The 18289-nt window shown below is 47.7% G+C and overlaps 9 protein-coding genes across 9 annotated transcripts; 5 read left to right on the plus strand and 4 right to left on the minus strand.

Annotated features, from left to right (window-relative positions):
* Window positions 1–251: 251 nt before the first annotated feature.
* Window positions 252–2213, plus strand: FTJAE_9560 (uncharacterized protein; the record flags this gene model as incomplete). The annotated part of the gene is made up of 4 exons (XM_037356493.1): window positions 252–629; window positions 676–917; window positions 970–1586; window positions 1639–2213. The coding sequence occupies 4 exons, from the start codon at window positions 252–254 to the stop codon at window positions 2211–2213; spliced, it is 1812 nt and encodes a 603-aa protein (XP_037203397.1).
* A 238-nt stretch (window positions 2214–2451) lies between these two features.
* On the minus strand, window positions 2452–4165 carry FTJAE_9561 (cutinase transcription factor 1 beta; the record flags this gene model as incomplete). The annotated part of the gene is made up of 2 exons (XM_037356494.1): window positions 2452–3417; window positions 3464–4165. 2 exons carry the CDS (start codon window positions 4163–4165, stop codon window positions 2452–2454), a joined length of 1668 nt encoding a protein of 555 aa, XP_037203398.1.
* Window positions 4166–5293: 1128 nt separating this feature from the next.
* Window positions 5294–7008, minus strand: FTJAE_9562 (allantoate permease; the record flags this gene model as incomplete). Its single annotated transcript, XM_037356495.1, has 5 exons — window positions 5294–5320; window positions 5367–6329; window positions 6379–6657; window positions 6710–6750; window positions 6798–7008. The coding sequence occupies 5 exons, from the start codon at window positions 7006–7008 to the stop codon at window positions 5294–5296; spliced, it is 1521 nt and encodes a 506-aa protein (XP_037203399.1).
* A 406-nt stretch (window positions 7009–7414) lies between these two features.
* Window positions 7415–8615, plus strand: FTJAE_9563 (uncharacterized protein; the record flags this gene model as incomplete). Its single annotated transcript, XM_037356496.1, has 3 exons — window positions 7415–7764; window positions 7818–7958; window positions 8009–8615. 3 exons carry the CDS (start codon window positions 7415–7417, stop codon window positions 8613–8615), a joined length of 1098 nt encoding a protein of 365 aa, XP_037203400.1.
* A 589-nt stretch (window positions 8616–9204) lies between these two features.
* FTJAE_9564 (phenylacetone monooxygenase) lies at window positions 9205–10909 on the plus strand (the record flags this gene model as incomplete). The annotated part of the gene is made up of 2 exons (XM_037356497.1): window positions 9205–10556; window positions 10609–10909. The coding sequence occupies 2 exons, from the start codon at window positions 9205–9207 to the stop codon at window positions 10907–10909; spliced, it is 1653 nt and encodes a 550-aa protein (XP_037203401.1).
* Window positions 10910–11223: 314 nt separating this feature from the next.
* Window positions 11224–12344, minus strand: FTJAE_9565 (lipase esterase; the record flags this gene model as incomplete). Its single annotated transcript, XM_037356498.1, has 2 exons — window positions 11224–11386; window positions 11443–12344. The coding sequence occupies 2 exons, from the start codon at window positions 12342–12344 to the stop codon at window positions 11224–11226; spliced, it is 1065 nt and encodes a 354-aa protein (XP_037203402.1).
* A 334-nt stretch (window positions 12345–12678) lies between these two features.
* Window positions 12679–13579, plus strand: FTJAE_9566 (short-chain alcohol dehydrogenase; the record flags this gene model as incomplete). The annotated part of the gene is made up of 2 exons (XM_037356499.1): window positions 12679–13296; window positions 13346–13579. The coding sequence occupies 2 exons, from the start codon at window positions 12679–12681 to the stop codon at window positions 13577–13579; spliced, it is 852 nt and encodes a 283-aa protein (XP_037203403.1).
* Window positions 13580–14039: 460 nt separating this feature from the next.
* On the minus strand, window positions 14040–15139 carry FTJAE_9567 (alcohol dehydrogenase; the record flags this gene model as incomplete). The annotated part of the gene is made up of 4 exons (XM_037356500.1): window positions 14040–14302; window positions 14358–14886; window positions 14939–15042; window positions 15124–15139. The coding sequence occupies 4 exons, from the start codon at window positions 15137–15139 to the stop codon at window positions 14040–14042; spliced, it is 912 nt and encodes a 303-aa protein (XP_037203404.1).
* Window positions 15140–15786: 647 nt separating this feature from the next.
* Window positions 15787–17828, plus strand: FTJAE_9568 (4-coumarate ligase-like 7; the record flags this gene model as incomplete). Its single annotated transcript, XM_037356501.1, has 7 exons — window positions 15787–15829; window positions 15881–16116; window positions 16168–16539; window positions 16586–16843; window positions 16897–17059; window positions 17112–17446; window positions 17496–17828. The coding sequence occupies 7 exons, from the start codon at window positions 15787–15789 to the stop codon at window positions 17826–17828; spliced, it is 1740 nt and encodes a 579-aa protein (XP_037203405.1).
* Between the last annotated feature and the right edge of the window lie 461 nt (window positions 17829–18289).

Consider the following 18289-nt stretch of genomic DNA (forward strand, 5'->3'; position numbering starts at 1 on the left):
AGATGACTTCGGCAATGAAGACGCAAGAGGCACGAGATGCTAACGCGATGGCCTGATTGAGTCTTTGCCGGCCTAGACTAGTGCTGGTAGAGCTGATGGGGCAAAGACAACACCAGCTATTTTACCTACCTTATTGTTAAGCATCATGAGTACTTCAACAACACCTTGAACAGACTTACAAGATCAATCTCATCCTCAGCATCACTTCAACCTCACAAACACCTCGAAGATCATACCCAACATCAGTCACAATGCCTGCCTTTGAGTCACCAGAGACCAAGGCGCAATCCGCCGAGGACTTGTCTTCGATGCCAGCAACTGAGCTCCCAGAACTCGTCACCAAGCTAGACGACATCAAGAATGGACTCAGCAACGGCCATACAAACGGTCACGCAGCAGATCCATTTACACTGAGCCAAGAATATGCGTACACGCCACGCAAGATCAAGGTCTTTACCATTGGTGCTGGCTTCTCTGGTCTGTTGATGGCGCACAAGTTCCAACATCGCTTCCCTGAGATGGAGGACATTGTTGATCACACTATCTTTGAGGCGCGCAGTGATATTGGCGGTACTTGGTTGGCGAATAATTACCCTGGTGTTCAGTGCGATGTACCCAGTCACATTTACGTATGTTTGTCCTTCTGTGGTAGCGAATAAAGCTGACGATGTTTAGGCATTCCCATTTGATCCTAATCCCAACTGGGAGAGGTTCTATGCTAGTGGTGGTGACATCTTGTCTTACATGAAGGCGACAGTCAAGAAGTGGAATCTTGACCGTGATCTACAGCTCAACACTCGAGTCATCGGCGCTGAGTGGCTTGATGATCTAGGTCAATGGAAAGTCACAGTTGAGCACGAGGGCATTCAACGGGAAGAGTTCTGCCACGTATTGATCTCTGCGCAAGGAGTTCTAGTGTAAGTCTCAATGTCCCCGCCTATCAATCGCGAGTACTAATCAACTACCCAGTCACGAAGCATGGCCCAAGATCCCCGGCCTGAAGGACTTTGAAGGCCACACCACTCACTCAGCAAACTGGGATCACTCATATGACTACAGTAACAAGCGCATCGCTGTCGTTGGTAATGGTTCATCAGGGATCCAGATCGTCCCTCAGATGGTAAAATTGCCAGGAACAGAGGTTACAAACTTCGTCCGCGGCCCAGCTTGGGTCTACTACCGTGCTCCACCCTCAAAGCACTTGGGCCGAGAGGATGATGACCCCAACCCTCGCTACTCAGAGCAAGACAAGGCACGCTTCCAAGACCCAGAGCTTCATCTCCAACATCGCAAGGGTATTATCTCTCGTACGAACAAGTCTTTCTACATCTTCCGAAAGGGCGAGAATAATGAGCGCGGTATGAAGCTGGCTGCTGAGCAAATGGCTGAGAAGCTTGGTCATGATCCTGTGCTGTGCTCAAAGCTTATCCCTAAGTGGGAGTTGGGCTGCCGTCGTATTACACCCGGTCCTGGATATCTTGAGTCGTTCTTAAAGCCGAACTGTCATTTGACGGATAGTCCGATTACGCAGATCACCAAGAAGGGCCTCAAGACTGCTGATGGCAAGGAGCATGAGGTCGACGTCAGTAAGTATTTCCCCTCCTGTCACGTCTGAGTAATATGCTAACCATTCTTCAGTCGTGTATGCCACTGGCTTCGATGTGTCTTTCCGTCCCCGCTATCCCATCGTCGGTCTAAACAAGACTGATCTCCGCGAGCAATGGAAAGAAGACCCAGAAGCATACATCTCCGTCGCAGTCCCCTCCATGCCAAACTACTTCATGATGATGGGTCCCAATTGCCTAGGCGGCCACGGCTCCCTTGTCGAGTCCCTCAACTGGACAGGCGACTACTTCGTCAAGTGGATCAAGAAGATGTCCACCGAAGACATCAAGTACGTCGTCCCCAAGAAGGAAAAGGTCGACGCTTTCATCAAGTACTGCGATCAAGTCCACAAGACTCTTGTCTGGAGTGGAGGCTGTACGAGTTGGTATAAGCGAGGCAAGGTTGATGGCCGTGTTACTGCGCTGTTTGGTGGAAGTGCACATTTGTTTAATCGCATGCTGGGGGATATTCGAGCGGAGGACTTTGAGATTGAGTATAACACGGCCAATCCGTTTAGATTCATGGGCAATGGATTTACGGAATTTGAGATGGATCCGGAGAGCGATCTCTCTTGGTATGTAGAGAAGGCTGAGACGCTTCGGTGTTGAGGCTTGGTGGAGGAGTAGGATACCATTTTAGTACTTCAGATTAAGATAGCATTATATCTTCAATTATGAGTTTCGTATAGATCCCATGGCAAGTTTACAATGCAGTCTTGGCATATTCCGGTGTCGAGGTTGTGAGTGTTCAAAAAGTTGTGATGACAGACCACAAACAAAGCATAAGACAATGCGCAAACCAATCGCCACGCGATAATATTTGCTTACAATAAATATCTTTACAATACTATAGGATATCAAGATTAATGTTTGAAAAGTCAAAATTGTAATCAACAAACGGCTCAAGCAAATCATGATAACGATTGAGCAAGTCCTCATGAAACACAGCATTCTCCGGCGACGGAAGCGCCGTCGCTGTAGTCCCAAACTCATCATCAGCAAGCAAACAATCCGCAATCCGACTCGTAGATCTCGTCACAAATGGGAACAGAAGCTTCCAGTCAAAGTCATTCGACGGTGCGTCCCCAGAGCCATTAGAGCCTGCCGCTCTGCCTTTACCAGCGTGCATCATGGACCTAGGCAGCGCGCGCAGCCGTTCGAAACCTTGTCGTATGACGTTTGCCGAAGCCCACATTTGCTGTAGTTGGCCGACTGCTTGGTCTAGAATGTCGAGTCCTTCTTCTGCTTCTTGGGAGAATTGCTTGATTCGACTTGCTTGTAACAAGGCGATGAAGGCTGTACCGCAATACCAGCAGGTAATGGCCATGAGAAATCGGGCATTTCCACGCGACAGGATATCTCTCAGAATTCTCGCTATGCATGAAGCAGCTAAAATTGCGGGTGGTAGAGCCTGCGGTAGGTCTGGTGTCGTTCTCTGCAAATGCATCACAATGATCGTTGTCAAATACGGGAGATGCAATTGATGAACATCTCTGTCGAAGCCTTCTGTTCGACTGGAGCCGATTGGTAGCTGGAGATCGGGAGGTAGCGACTGAACCCATGCAACGAGCTCTTGTCTAAGCTCCGTAGGAAATGTCGCCGTTTCCGGAGACGAGTCCACTGACTTCGATAGTGCCTTAGAAACCTTGCCCATTATACCGGCGAGGCGGACCCAGTATTTAAATATTCGTCCTTTTTTCTGTGACGCCGTATCGCTTGGGAAGTCAGATGGTTGGACTTCTTGTATCGTCATATCTTCGGGGTTGATGATGCAGGGTTTGCTTTGACAAAGAGACGTCAATCGCTCTCGTGCCTAAACATGTTAGTACGCCTCATACTGCAGGCGCGTGAGAACTTACAAACACAGTCCACCATAACCGCCGTCGTAAACTCAGATGAAGTGCGCTTGAGGCCACGCTCTCTTGTTTCGGCTCGCGGTGAATGTTCATCTGCTGCGCATGTCGTATTATAACACTTGTCCACCACCAGCTTGCATGCCGATGCGCCGTCGAAGGTGAACGAGGCGCCCACCAGTAAAACAGAGACACTGCCTTGAGAGACGTAAGTATGTCCGGCTCCTCATCCATATAAAACATCATCCTCGCTTTCTCGTAATACGCAGCTGGACCTTGGTGCGGTATCAAAGGCGGTTGAATGTGACTCGCAGCAAGCGCCAGTGCGTTCGCAAGCATGGGCGATCGCGCAAGTTCAGAGTCGAGCGTATCGGGATCGAGGACAGGACACCATGGATAGCAGTATTCAAAGTAGGTCTCTGAGAAGCTCTGTTGCAGTTCCTGTTGCCGAGGGTCCGATGCCGGATTTCGAAGCTCAAGGTTGGCGACAAGTTCCTGCTGCTCTGCTTCGAGCTGGTTCTCAGGTCCGTAGATCTGAAGGAAGCCGGTGTCGACATCTCCAGCATGACTGCGACCAGCTCCTTCTGTGGGCGACGTGCTTGATTTGGTTGGATGATTGACTGCAGCATCGAGGGCGCGCTCAGCAGATGGTATGTTGAACGCGACGTGAATTGGTGTCGCTTGCACAGGCGCTGGCGTGTCACCCATCCCTGGGTCAATTACATTGTCGTCAAAGCCGATCTCTGTTGCATCAGGCGGATCTGGATTGTTCTCCCCCACATCTTCACCTTGAATCTCGATGTTACTACAGCTCCAGCAATGCCTGGGAGTCACCTACCTGCGGCGACAATTGTATCGCACTCAGTGCCACACTCAGCCTGCGTAGACGCTCTCCTCCGCTGTTTACCCCTCCGTGACGGCCTCAGATGACAATCTTGATCTTGGTTGTCACAATTAGAGCATTTCGCCTGCCCCTGCGACGTCCGACTCTGGCAAATAGTCAGCTCAAAGCCAGGCCCGTCAACACGCTGGGAGACCAACCTGCAAATCGCACTTGATCTTCTTGGAATGACAAAAGAAACAAACAGCTTCTGCGCGCTTTCGTTTCGGCTGTCGAGCACTGAAGTGGAGCCAATTGCCGACGAGTTCTGTCATTGCCGGATGAGAGAAGTGGTTGTTGTGAGAGGTTAGGTGAGGAGGTTGAATGCCGATGCAGGCTCAGGGCGAGATTAACTCTGGACCCCAGACTAACCCCAGATTTAGAAGCCGAGGGTCGTGGCTCAAGTTGCAATGGGCGGGGCTAGGTGCGTTAACTTTAGCGGGGATTAGCGCCTGTAGCAACTTCACTCCACTCCACTGAAATTTAAGTTCGGCGTATTTTTTGCCCGCGCGGGGTTGACGCGTTCCTCCCATAACGCCGTGGGGGAAAACACGGGCAGTTCGTTCAGCTTTGTGACGAGTTTCATCTTCTAAGGTAGGCATACCTTAAGATCAAGTATGAATTATAATTCTTATGATAGTTATTGACTAAGTCTCATCGTTATTTAGGACGCTACCTATGTTTAGATCATTATCCAGAATTCAACGCTGCTTCAGGGTAAGCTTTCCCGAGACATTTACACCATTTCGTCACAAGAGATAGCAGCATGCTGTGAACTACTGAATAGAAACATTGATTGTTTGAAAGTTGAATCTTGTGAAATCTCAACGAGACATATCAAAGAATGCTGCTCAAACTTTATTCCATTCAAACGTTAAATTAAAACCTATAGACTACTAACCCAAGACTATATCCTTTCCGAGCCAGACTCAACAAACACTTATAAATTGTGACACTTAGAGGATGTAGCGGAATTGCATGTTCTAACTGGTTAGCATATTAAACTCTGAGTGAGAGTAGACGACTTACCTTCTTGTCAGTGAGGTCGTCCTCATAGGCATGATCAAACCCTTCGGTGGTTCCAGACTTATCGCGCTTGCTGTTTGACCACATGCATAGACCGCGGTAAACAAGAGCAAGGAGACCGGCGATGATGGAAGTAACGACGACAACAATGAAGCCGGGCTCAAAGCGAGGTGCGTCTCCCTTCTTGAAGCAGAGAGGACCAACGAAGTTACCGAGACAGTAGCCGATGTAGAGACCGGATGAGGCAACGGATCGCTTGGTGTATCCCGCAGTGTTGGCAATCTGATGGCCCATCAAAACTGCATATCCACCGCCAACAGATGGGAGAATGTACACTGCAAAAAGCAATGCGCCTGTAGCTGAGAGTGGAAGAAGCCAGAGCAACAAAGCGGCGAGGACAGTGCCCATCTGAGCAATAAATACCAAGTAGGACCTGTTGTTCTTGAATTTGTACGCCAGGTAGGGGAACAGAAGCTGAAGTGTTCCAGCATATGCGCCACAAGGCATCATAAGCAAGAGAGAGTTGAGAGTACTGAAGCCGAAACCGTGGATGATGATAGGAACGAAAGTCGAAATAGGGGCATTGGCAATCATAGACAGGAAAGCAATAGAGAAGACGGTCCAGAACTTGGGGTCAAGCAGGAGTTCCCAGATCTGAGCAACCTTGAGATGAGTGTTGCGGACACCAGAGTTGTTGGTCTTGAGTCTCGCAACCAGGATATATCGTTCTCTCTCGTTGAAGCCTTTGGCACGGACAGGATCGGGAGGAAGGACGAAGACGAGGATGATGCCCCAGACGATGGTGAGAGCACCAGAGAAGTAGTACATGTAGCGCCAAGAGGATACTCCTCCGTTGATTTGACCGAATCCGTAGTTGATGATAGGGGAGATGATCGAGACGTAGCCGGTGCAAGAGTACCAGATACCCATGCGCATGGCCTGTTCGTTTTTCTTATAGAAACTTCCCTGCAAAGACTGAGTAAAGACCCAACTTGTATGAGAGAGGCAGACTTACGACAATCATCATAAACATGGGAGAAATACCGGATTCCAGCAAGCCAAGGAAGAAACGTTGAGTATAGAGAGTCTTGTAGTCCTTGCACACTACAGTCAAGATGAGGCAGACACCCCAAAGTGTGACAATGCCGGAAGCAACCCGTTCGATGGGATATCTCTGTGCGAGAATCATGGCTGGATAAGCTCCAATGATGAAACCGAGATAGAAAATGGCAGCCGACATGGAATATCGATCTCCGGTGAGAAGACCAAGATCTTCTCTAAGTCCGAACAAAGCCTTAGAGACTACATGTTAGCAACGGCTTGAAGCTTGGAGATATCATACATACAGCTTGAGATAACATAGCCTTGTCGTAGTACTGCAGTCCGTCTGTATATCGTTAGCTTGCATCCCCTACCGACGATCATGCAGCTTACATGTAGCACAAAGAACAGGCATGAGCTTCCAATCAATCTTGCGGCGCAACTTCTTCTCCTCCGCCTCAGTCCAGGCCTCATCACCCGCATACGCCTCAAGGACTTTCATCGCCTCATCCTGATGGACGGTGTCAACCTCGACACCTTGCTTGGGAGTCATGTCAGCCTCCTCTCGATGATTGATAGCAGCGCCCTTTTCAGAATCAGACATTGTCGATTAAAAGATGAGTGATGATGATGGTGATGATGGAGCATTTCGAGTGGATCGGAGCTCGATACTTATCTTGATTGCAATCTTGCTTTGGCGCTGGATGGTACGGGGTAAAATTCTGGGGTAGAGTCCGGGGTGGGATTGTTTGTTGGATAGGCTTGGCGGGCTTTTCTGCTTTTGGTTTGCCGATCATTGTGCCGATGGCCTGGACCCGACGCTATTGTTGCGGGGTGACATCCTTGACGCGTGAGCTTGTACAGTTCAAAATCTTTTGATCATCTGGGGAATTGTGAATCTGACTCAACGTGGGGTTATGAGCCTAAGAACATTTAAGTTAAACTATTGGTAAAAGCAGCAAGTTTGTCTCGGTCTAGCAGCTTCTCAAGTCACATCCAACAACAACAACATGGAGAAAGCACCGCAACTTGAAATCCCTTCCGGAGAGGCAATCAAAGCTGTCAAGCTCATTAATCCTGTCAATTTTGGTCCAGCTATTCTTGAGAGGTTCATGGCACCAGCTGTTCCTGGCCTTGAGACATTCAAGAGTTCTCCTTCATTATCGTTCCTCATTGAGCACCAGTCTGGCAGGAAGCTAGTGTTTGATCTAGGAATTCGAAAGGATTTCAACAATTACTCACCGTCTATTGTCAAGTACTTGCCGACTACTAAGTACACTATTGAAGTAGCGGGGAATGTGGCGGATATCTTGCAGGAAAATGGTGTGCCCTTGACTGAGATTGAGGCCGTGATATGGAGGTCAGTCCAACCGTCCGCAGGAATCTGTTAGCACAAGTTACTAAATTCTCTAGTCATTGGCATTGGGATCACATCGGCGATCCTTCGAGCTTTCCCAATCTTACAGATCTTGTCGTTGGACCGGGCTTCAAAGATGCAATGCTGCCAGGAGCACCGGCAAACCCAGATTCACCCATCCAAGAAAGCGACTACGCGTGCGTATAGTTCTAAAAGTATGTGGATTATGGAAGCTTACCATTGGCAGAAATCGCAATTTGCGTGAGATTGGTTTCCAAGGCCCAGACTCTCTCAAGATTGGTCAGTTCCCCGCGTTTGATTATTTTGGAGACGGTTCATTCTATCTCCTCGACAGTCCCGGGCATGCCGTTGGTCACCTATGTGGCTTGGCACGGACTACAACTTCCCCAGATACTTTCATCTTGATGGGCGGAGATGTCTGTCACTACGCAGGTATCTTTCGTCCTTCCAAGTTTCTCCCAGTACCAGATACCATCAGTCCTCATCCATGTCATCCACATGAAGACGGAGCTCTCTGCCCCGGTGAAGCCTTTGCACGTCTGCAAAAGTCACGAGGGAGGGAACCAACCGATACTCTATTTGACTTGACATTCGGCTTGGATTTAGAGCTTGCTTCGAAGACTACCAAACAGTTGCAGGAACTAGACTGTAACGAGAATATCTTTGTGGTTGTTGCTCATGACTCCACAGTCCGCGATGGCGTTCCTCACTTCCCAAAGAGTCTGAATGATTGGAAAGAAAGAGGATTTGGAAAAGGGTTGAAGTGGGCTTTCTTACGCGATCTGGAGAAATTCTGGGAATCTGAGGGCTTACTGGAAAGCCGAAAGGACTAGGACGAAAGGACTAGATCATAACAGCTTAACTAGTGAAGAGTTGAATTGGACTATATTTTGAGCTATCTTACTTTGAGAAGTCACCGTGAAGTAGCCGTCGTTCACTCAAGATCGGGCAACTTTTATCTGGATAACCGACCTGAAGGTTGCTAATGGTGACAGGTGTCACAAGCTCCCTTTGGACTATGACTCTACTGTCTTGGCAAGCCATCATCTTAAAAACTTCGGTTTCTTATCAACCCCGTGTCCGAGCATCGGACGCCATTAGGCTAACGTTAAGCGATGTCAAATGACTCGGCAATGGCTGGTTATCCTATTTGGGGAAGGCGGGAATAGCCTCAACTTTTTAGCTCTCGGCTACACGATACCCCAGCCATCAGCCCCCGGATGTGCGGGGTCGAACAAGGACTCCCTGGAATGCATACAGAGGAGAATAGCCCCGCGGGCATAAATCGACTCGCCGGACGTAACCCTCAGATATCCAATTGTGCTGCAACCTTCATCGAGCTTTAAAACTTTGTCATACCTCAGCATAACGCCACTTCTCTATCTGGCAACCACCCTATTATCAACATTACACAACTTCGCAATGCCTTCAGCACAGCCAATTCGCGGCGATGCCTTTGGGTCGCCAGACAGCAACTTAGACTATGATGTTCTTATCATTGGTGCTGGGCTTAGTGGTATTCTCAGCCTGTACCGCATGCGGGAACTTGGCTTGAAGACACGAGTTATCGAAGCTGGTTCCGGGGAGGGTGGAACTTGGTTCTGGAATAGATATCCTGGTGCTCGGTTTGATTCAGAGAGCTACTCATACATCTTCTCATTTTCACAAGAAGTTCTCGATGAGTGGAATTGGACCGAGCACTTTGCTCCCCAACCAGAAACGCTTCGGTATATCCAGTATCTCACAGACAAGTTTGACTTGAAGCGTGATATGCAATTCAACACACGCGTGAGATCAGCAAAGTTTCAAGAGGATACTTCGTCATGGCTGCTGGAAACAGAAGATGGCGAGCAATACACATGTCGATACCTCATCACCGCCATGGGCATTCTCAACCAACCAACTTTACCAAATATTCCCGGCGTTCAAAATTTCAAGGGACAAGCCTGGCATACAGCCAGATGGCCAAGTGATGCCTCCGCACTGAACGGCAAGCGAGTGGGCATTATCGGTACCGGTGCAACAGCAATTCAGACGATACAAGCCATCTCAGACAAAGTCGGCCACTTGACAGTCTTCCAAAGGACACCAAACTGGACAGCTCCACTTCGTAACAAGAAGATCAGCCCAGAGGAGATGAATGAGATCCGTACAAGATACCCAGAAATCTTCCGCAAATGCGCCGAATCTTACGCATGCTTCATTCACGTCGGTGACAGCAGGAGCGTCTTCTCCATGACAGAAGAGGAGCGCCAAGAGCAATGGGAGAAGCTCTACGCTGAACCCGGCTTCGCCAAAGTTCTCAGCGTCTCCGCAGACGTCTTTACAGACCACAAGGCGAACGAGCTTTACAGCAAGTTCCACGCCGACAAGATCCGCGCAAGAATCAACGATCCAGAAGTGGCTGAGAAGTTGATCCCCAAGAACCATGGGTTCGGTACAAGGAGAGTTCCTCTTGAGAGCGGTTACTTTGAGGTTTTCAATCAGTCAAATGTCAAGTTGGTCGATATCAGAGAAGACCCGATTTCTCAGATCACAGAGACTGGCGTTCAAACTGGAGAGGCGTTTTATGAGCTTGATGTTCTTATCTATGCTACTGGCTTTGACGCTGTCACTGGCTCCTTCAATGCAGTTGATATTGAAGGCCGCAATGGTACGAAGCTGAAGGATGTCTGGGCTGAGGGCATCAGGACCTTCTTGGGACTTACTGTCCAGGACTTCCCTAATATGTTTATGATTATGGGTCCCCATCAGATGTTTGGAAACATTCCTAGGTATGCTCATCAACTTTGCTTATTACCATCAGTACTAACAAGATACTTTTAGGTCTATTGAGTATGCAGCAAATTGGGTCGCCGAGTTTATCCGATATGCTCGTGACAACAAAATCATCAGTGCTGAAGCAACCGACAAGGGAATGGAGGAGTGGACGCAGCATGTACATGAATGCGGCAAGGGTCTACTAGCCAATGAAGTTGACTCGTGGATGACCGGCGTCAACAAGAACTTGGCTCATAAGCAGAAGAGATCCATGACGAGATATAATGGTCCTGCACCAGGGTATCGAAAGAGGTGTGATGAGGTCAAGGGGAGGGATTACTCGGACTTTATGTTAAGATACGCTTGAGGATGGAGTCTGCTAGAATCTACATGTGATTATTATATGATACTTTTTGATGAAATCAAGGCCCGAGAAGTGTTATAGGGAGTTTAGTTGGTTGAGTAGCTTCATCTTGAAGTTGATGATAGGCAGATTGTCTGCTGAAACCTTTACTAAACTTTGGAAAGCTTAGGATGCTTTAGGATAAGTTAGAGTATTTTAGGACATCTTATGTATGACCACCAGCTTACAAAGCATTGGAATATTTTCTATTGTGTATCTTATCTATCTAGTTCATATTTTCGAAGGCTCTCAAGTTTATGGTGGACAAGGCGTGTTGGCTAAGCAGTTTTAACCTCAAACTGCCCAGCCTCAGGGTTCGAGAGTGCCCATATAATTCCCTGCTCCATAACTCTGTCCCATCTCTTAGACTCGGTTAGCTGAGCCCCATATCTACGAAAGCCATGAGGCAACCCTTTGAAGACATGAATATCCGTGGGGACACTGCAATCATTTCATATTAGTTGTTACAATGATACATCGGACAGCTGCCGACTTACCCTGCCTCGGCAAGCTTCTTGCCGTACAAAAGACCTTCGTCCCGCAGAGGATCGGCGCCGGCAATGCCAAAGACAGTGGGAGGAAGGCCTTTCACATGAGATACCGATGCGTTTCCAGTGTTTGCTCGGAAATCATCAGCATCTGGAAAAGGAACCGGGAACTTCAGCATTCCAGTGAAGAAATCGATGACCTTTTTTGGAAGGATCGGTGCGTCTTCATTCTGGACATATGAAGACACCAAGGGATTCGTGAGTTGGTCAAGTTGCGACTGATAATGGTCGAGGTGAACCAAAGCTGGGATCATGAGAATCTGTCCGGCAATCTTGGGATACTGGCGGATATCTGGTGCAGAGACGTTCTGTCTCAAAGTCAAGGCGGCTGCCAACTGGGCACCAGCGCTGATACCGCCGATGACAACCTGTTCAGGTTTGCCTTGAAGCTCATCGATGTGATCGTGCACCCAGTAGAAGGCATCTTCGACATCATTCCAAGCTGTAGGGAATATATGATCCGGCGTGTGACGATAGTTCACATTGACAACCGTAACTTTCGCACCGATTGCAATTCTCGAGGAGATGGCGTCCTCAGATGAGAGAGTACCGAACAGGTATCCTCCACCATGAAGATGGATGTAGATCGGTAGGACAGCGTCATCTGCAGCATCGACAGGCCTGTAGCTTCTCGCTTCTATGAAAGAATTGTCTCTCGTAGGAATCTTGTAGTCTTTCATGCGGACCAAATGACCCAACTCCTTCATGCCATTCGCGGATATCTCCTCACGACCTTTGTTGACTACGGCCTGCCTCTCATAGATATCCGCGAAGGTTGGGGGAGGCGGGAGGCTTGCTTCTACTGCAAGCCATTCGGCAGATTTAGGCCCATATTCCGAAAAGTCGCACATGATGATAGATTTGATGGTGTTTCAACTGGTAATTCTTGATATTGTTCAATCTCAATGAGTTATTGGCTTCATGGAAATGCATACTTGAGGGGTATCATGCTTCAGAGCACGTAATTGGCTGCCGCCATGTGATTCCCTCCGTCGTACCTCGGCGCGACCCCACAAAATGAGGTTAAAATAGAGTATTAGGCTCTGGCAATACCCAATTGGGAAAGCCGTCCAACAGTCCCGGAGGAAGGAGTACTCCATATCAACCTCAGGATTAAATATTGTGAGATGAGATGATTAATTGTATCATTTCAAAAAAAAACAAGAGATCAAAAAAAGTACCACCATGGCCGGGATACCCACTCAACCTCCGTCTCGTTCACTCAAAGACAAAGTCGCCATCGTCACAGGTGCTGGCTGCTTTGGAGATGGCATTGGTAATGGAAGAGCGATATCCATCATGTTGGCCAACGAGGGCTGCAATGTGATATGCCTTGATCAGGATCTAGAATGGGCAACAAAGACAGCTGATATGGCCAACGAAAGCGCAGCTTCCAAAAAGGCGATACCAGCACAAGGAAATGTCACAGACGCAAACGATTGCGAAAAGGCCGTTGCCCTTGCACTGACGGAATTTGGCCGTCTGGATATTCTCGTCAATAATGTCGGCATAGCTGGAGCTTCAGGGACAGCCATTGACGTGGATATGGCCAAGTGGACGATGGGTCTTGAGGTTAATGTGTCAAGCATGGTTTTGATGGCAAAGTACGCCATACCAGCAATAGCCAAGAACGATGGAGAGATCAAAGGGTCTATCGTCAATATGGGGAGTGTAGCCGGCTTGAAAGGCGGTACACCTCATCTCTTGTATCCAACTGCAAAGGGAGCTGTCGTCAACATGACGAGAGCCATGGCAGCTCATCACGCCAAAGACGGCATCAGAGTGAACTGTGTCTGTCCCGGAGTAAGTTATGAACCTACGAGAGCAGGGGGACTGCGCTAAAATTTGCTAGATGCTTTATACCCCAATGATGTACGCAAAGGGCATGTCAGAAGAAGCCAGGGAAGCGAGAAAGGCAAGGAGTTTACTTGGAACTGAGGGTACAGCTTGGGATGCTGCTTGTGCTGTTGTGTTTCTAGCGAGTAACCACGCAAGATGGATTACGGGAGCTATTCTGCCAGTTGATGCTGGGACAACTGCTGCTGTTGGAACTAGCTTGCCTGCTGGCGCAAGCGTTAATGGTTGATATAGATTACCAAATATCTACACATGGAATCAACTTTAAATCAATGACAAGTCCCCAATCTTCTGTTAGGAACCTGCGGCTCAAATAGATTTCCTTAACAACTGAGTCTATAAATGACTTAAATTTGAGCTCTACTAAGGTTTAAGTTTAATAGCGGACCTCAGATCCTAAGCGATGAAAAGATTTAGGTATATTTAGGTATATTTAGGTATATTTATGATAATTTAGAATAATTTATGATACCTTAGTTGCCAGCACTCCAACAGAATGTCAGGTATATTGCTCTGTGAGAGTAGTTCAAGATCCACGATGATGGAGAGATCAAAGACCCATATAACCTTCCTTTCAGTCAAGAAAGCCATAGACCATCGCCTTTCAGCTGATCAGTACAAAATACACGGTGAATAAAATAGAAACACTATGTTCATCATCGAAAAATCAATTGAATTCATAGGCGAGGCTAGTCATGTAGTAATGCCACTCTCGCCTTGATCTTTCCTTCACCCAATGCCCCAAGCACTTCCTCAAAATCTGGAAGCTTTCTGGTTTCCACTCGCGGACTGATATGACCAGAAGCAATAAGCTCAAGAACCTTCTCCAGATCTCGAACTTGACCTCCGTAGGAGAAAATGAAAGAGAGCCTCTTCCTGGTGCCAATCTTCATATGAATAGTATTTTCCGTGTCAAGACTGCCGATGCAAAGAAGTTTGCCGCCACGACGAACTGGAACACATATTAGTTGAAGCTTGACGAATTTCAAACAAAGTTATTTGCTTACCGATATGTTGAGCATCCTCAAATGTCTGATGGGTACCAACAAAATCAAGAACAGTGTCAATCTTTCCTTCCAGGCCATTCTCTTTGATGAAGTCTTGCGGAGGCTTTCCCACTGGAACGATATCTTTCTCAGGTATACCCAGCGCTTTGGCTTCATCAAGCAGTTCTTGTCGAATATCGGAAACTATCACTCTTGCTCCGATATAACGAACAATCTGTAGAGCATTGAAACCTAGGCCGCCAAGGCCAAAGAGAAATACCGTCTCATGCTTTTTGACTTCTCCCCTCCTGGTTATGGCATGAAAGGCTGTGTTCACGGCGTCAGTGGCTACAGCAGCTTCTGCCGGGCTGACGCCATCTGGAACTTTCACCGCAGCTCTAATATCCACAGCAGTATAAGGTGCATAGAAGCCATCTTGGCCAATACCTGAGTGGTGGCCTCTTTCACAAAGTTGAGCTAGGTCGCGAGAGCATTCAGGGCAATCGTCTTGGTTGCAACCAGGAACAGCATGAAGAGCCACAATATCTCCCTGTCCACCGTTCAGCACCGAGTAATCGCAAGATTTGAAGAATGTCACCTACCACTTTCAGTCCTTTGTCCTGAACACTGCTGCCAATTTCAATGATCTGTCCGCAACCTTCGTGGCCAAGGATATACTTTTCCTGAAACCAAGAGGCTTGCTTTTCTATCGTGAGTAGAGAATGGTCGCTTCTACAAACTTATTTTGGTCAGCTTTTAGTCAACTACCAGGAAGGGTTCGTCGTACCGCCAGATGCCAGCATCTTACAAAGAATGCCATTTGGTGACACTTTGGGAACGGGTACTTCTTCAAAAACCTCGAATATGTCAGTGTATTACTTTGTTAAAATCGAGAGTTCGCATTACCGGCTTTGGACTTCCTTTGTGCTTCCTCCACGCAAACATGGTTGCCGGCACTCTTTCGGAATTCGTAACAGTCATAGTGAATCTTGGTCGATAATCTGAATATGGTGATCAATCTTGATACTCCTCACTGGATGGAGTACGGGCGCAGTAATCCACCCTATATCAAATCCTACTATTCGGCTTTCCCAGAGCTGTAGCCAGCTCGGTTTCCCTTCCTAGATACAGACGCGTCTCGGTAGGATTTTCTACCGAGGTTCTCCGAGGCAACGAGAACCTATGGTTGGCTTAGGAATCCACTTGTAATAATCTGGAGAATGCGGGGGATTGGCCGCTATTCGAGATGGCAATGCTCTCGGTTTTCCTATAAGAGTGTAGCTCCGCCAAGAACTCCACCACAATTTGTTTTCATGACGTTAGGTCGCTGACTCGCTGGTTTGCCGATGACCTTCAATAAGAAATTCATTCTGGCTGTCTCGATATTATTCTAACCTATCACATTGCGAAACGCGTTTGAAGGTGCGAAAAAGAAGGGCTTCGTATCAAAATGGTGTTTACATCTCCAAGCTGGGTGCCTCAGCTCCCAATTGGTGAGTCGCGTGCCTCAATTGACGAAACTTCCCGTTGCTGACATATTGAAGATCCTCCGGATTCGATACCTATTGCTGAGTTTATGAGAAACGAGGCTTATGGTCGCCAACCTATTGCCAGGAGCAGACATCCATTTACCTGTGGAATCACTGGCCGTTCATACTCAGCACCTGAACTTTTCGAACGGTCAGAGTCCTTTGCAAGAGCTCTGGCAAAGCGTCTTCAATGGCAGCCGAATGAGGGTACACCTTGGGATAAGGTTTTGGCTATATTCTCTTTGAACACAGTACGTATATGCCAGCTTATACAAAGACAGCTATCTAATACATGATTCCAGATTGACTTCGTAACTGCCATCTACGGTGTTCACCGACTCAACGGCATAGCCACGCCAGCCAATGCTGCTTATTCCTCTGATGAACTTACCCATCAACTCAAGGCATCAGGGGCCAAAGCTCTGGTCACTTGTACACCTCTACTTGAGGTAGCACTCGAGGCAGCCAAGAACGTCGGCATACCGAATGAAAATATCTATCTGTTCGACATCCCGCGAGCTGAGCCCACCTCAAGTTTCAAACATGCTTCAGTAGAGTATCTTATCAACGAAGGTTCCAAACTTGCAGAACTCGAGAAGCTCCAATGGGTTCAAGGTCAAGGTGCACGACAGACAGCCTTTTTATGCTTCTCAAGTGGAACATCAGGCTTACCAGTAAGACCATTCCTTCTTAGCTATGGAACATGCTAATACCATACAGAAAGCTGTGATGATATCTCATAGGAACGTCATCTCGAATGTGTTACAGCATGTCACTTACGACTCTGTCGCCAGACGGAAGAAGGGCGTGGAAACACAAGCAGTGACAGGATTTTTGCCCTTCTCTCATATTTACGGCCTTGTTATTGGCGCTCATACTTGCACGTGGCGAGGTGACCAAGTCATTGTGCTTCCAAAATTTGAGTTTAACGACTTCCTTAAGTCTGTTCAGGAGTTCAAGATTCGGCAACTGCTGGTGGTTAGTTCACCTGCAATTTTGACACGTATCATCAGTACTAACAGTCCTCCAAGGTCCCGCCGATTATCATTCAAGTCCTAAGATTCAAGGATATTTGCGCCAAGTATGACCTGAGTAGCGTTAAATTTGTCTACTGTGGTGCTGCCCCCCTCGGCGAGGAAACAATTTCGGACATGAAGAAGCTATACCCGGATTGGACAATCGCACAGGCCTATGGTGAGTCTATCCGCGATAAAAGATCCAAGAAATAATGACTGACAGAAGCCAGGAATGACGGAAACTTCAACTGTCGTGACATCTTCAAGCGAAGATGATGTCTTCACAAGAGGTTCTGGATCCTTGCTGCCGGGTGCCAAAGCCAAGATCATTGACCTTGAGGGCAACGAAGTTACTGAGTATGACAAGCCTGGCGAGCTACTCGTTCAAGCCCCATCGGTTGTGCTGGGCTATCTGAACAACGAGAAAGCTACATCTGAAACCTTTGTACACCACCAAGATGGGAGGTACATCCGCACAGGAGACGAAGCCATCGTGACCTTAGCTCCGTCTGGTCACGAGCACATTGTGATTGTTGACAGAATCAAGGAGCTCATTAAAGTCAAGGTATGTGAGCCACTTCCCAGCTGTTGCAGCCAATACTGACAATTAGCAGGGCCATCAAGTTGCACCCGCGGAGCTCGAGGCTCACATCCTAACGAGTCCTCATGTCTTTGACTGTGCTGTGATTCAAGTACCTGATGAGAGGTCGGGAGAGGTACCCAAGGCTTTTGTAGTGAAGAGCTCTTTGGCTGAGTCCTTGGATGAGAAGAAAGTGGCCAATGATATCATGAAGCATGTTGCTGATAACAAGGCTTCCTATAAACAGCTCAGGGGAGGCGTAGAGTTCTTAGAGGTTATACCCAAGAGTCCAAGCGGAAAGATCCTTCGTCGACTTCTCAGGGATAAGGAGCGTGAGAAGAGACGGGCTGAGGGCGCGAAACTATAGATCTTACAATACTCGAGCGCCTGTCTAGCATTTCCATTAACTTATTTGTCATCTTTACGAAGATAGCGAGCAGTTCATTTCGATTCTTCGTGATTAAGAATGAGAATTTATTGAGTTTGTTATGACTAGGCAGGGTTTGGCTAAAATGACTTGCAGTCCAGCCGAGACCGCTTGAGCATGACCAAATGTACAAGCTTGAACCCCAATAGTGAATAACAATGGGGCTATCGTCAGTGAGATGTGATGGACAAACAACAACAAAGAACAAATAAGCTCTCAGCCACAAGTATCAACTGCAAATAACACATTAATACCTCCGGGCTGTTCTGTTACGCAATGCTCCAGGGAGAGAGATTGCAATTTCTAGAAGAACTATGAATGCAAGGTCGTAAGAAATTCGAAAGAGCAACTAACTACCTGCCATTTAGAACCGAATAGTGGACTTAGCCATAGAGAGGAGA

Source organism: Fusarium tjaetaba, assembly GCF_013396195.1.
Source record: "Fusarium tjaetaba strain NRRL 66243 chromosome Unknown NRRL66243_c0000217, whole genome shotgun sequence".
Lineage (NCBI taxonomy): Eukaryota > Fungi > Ascomycota > Sordariomycetes > Hypocreales > Nectriaceae > Fusarium > Fusarium tjaetaba.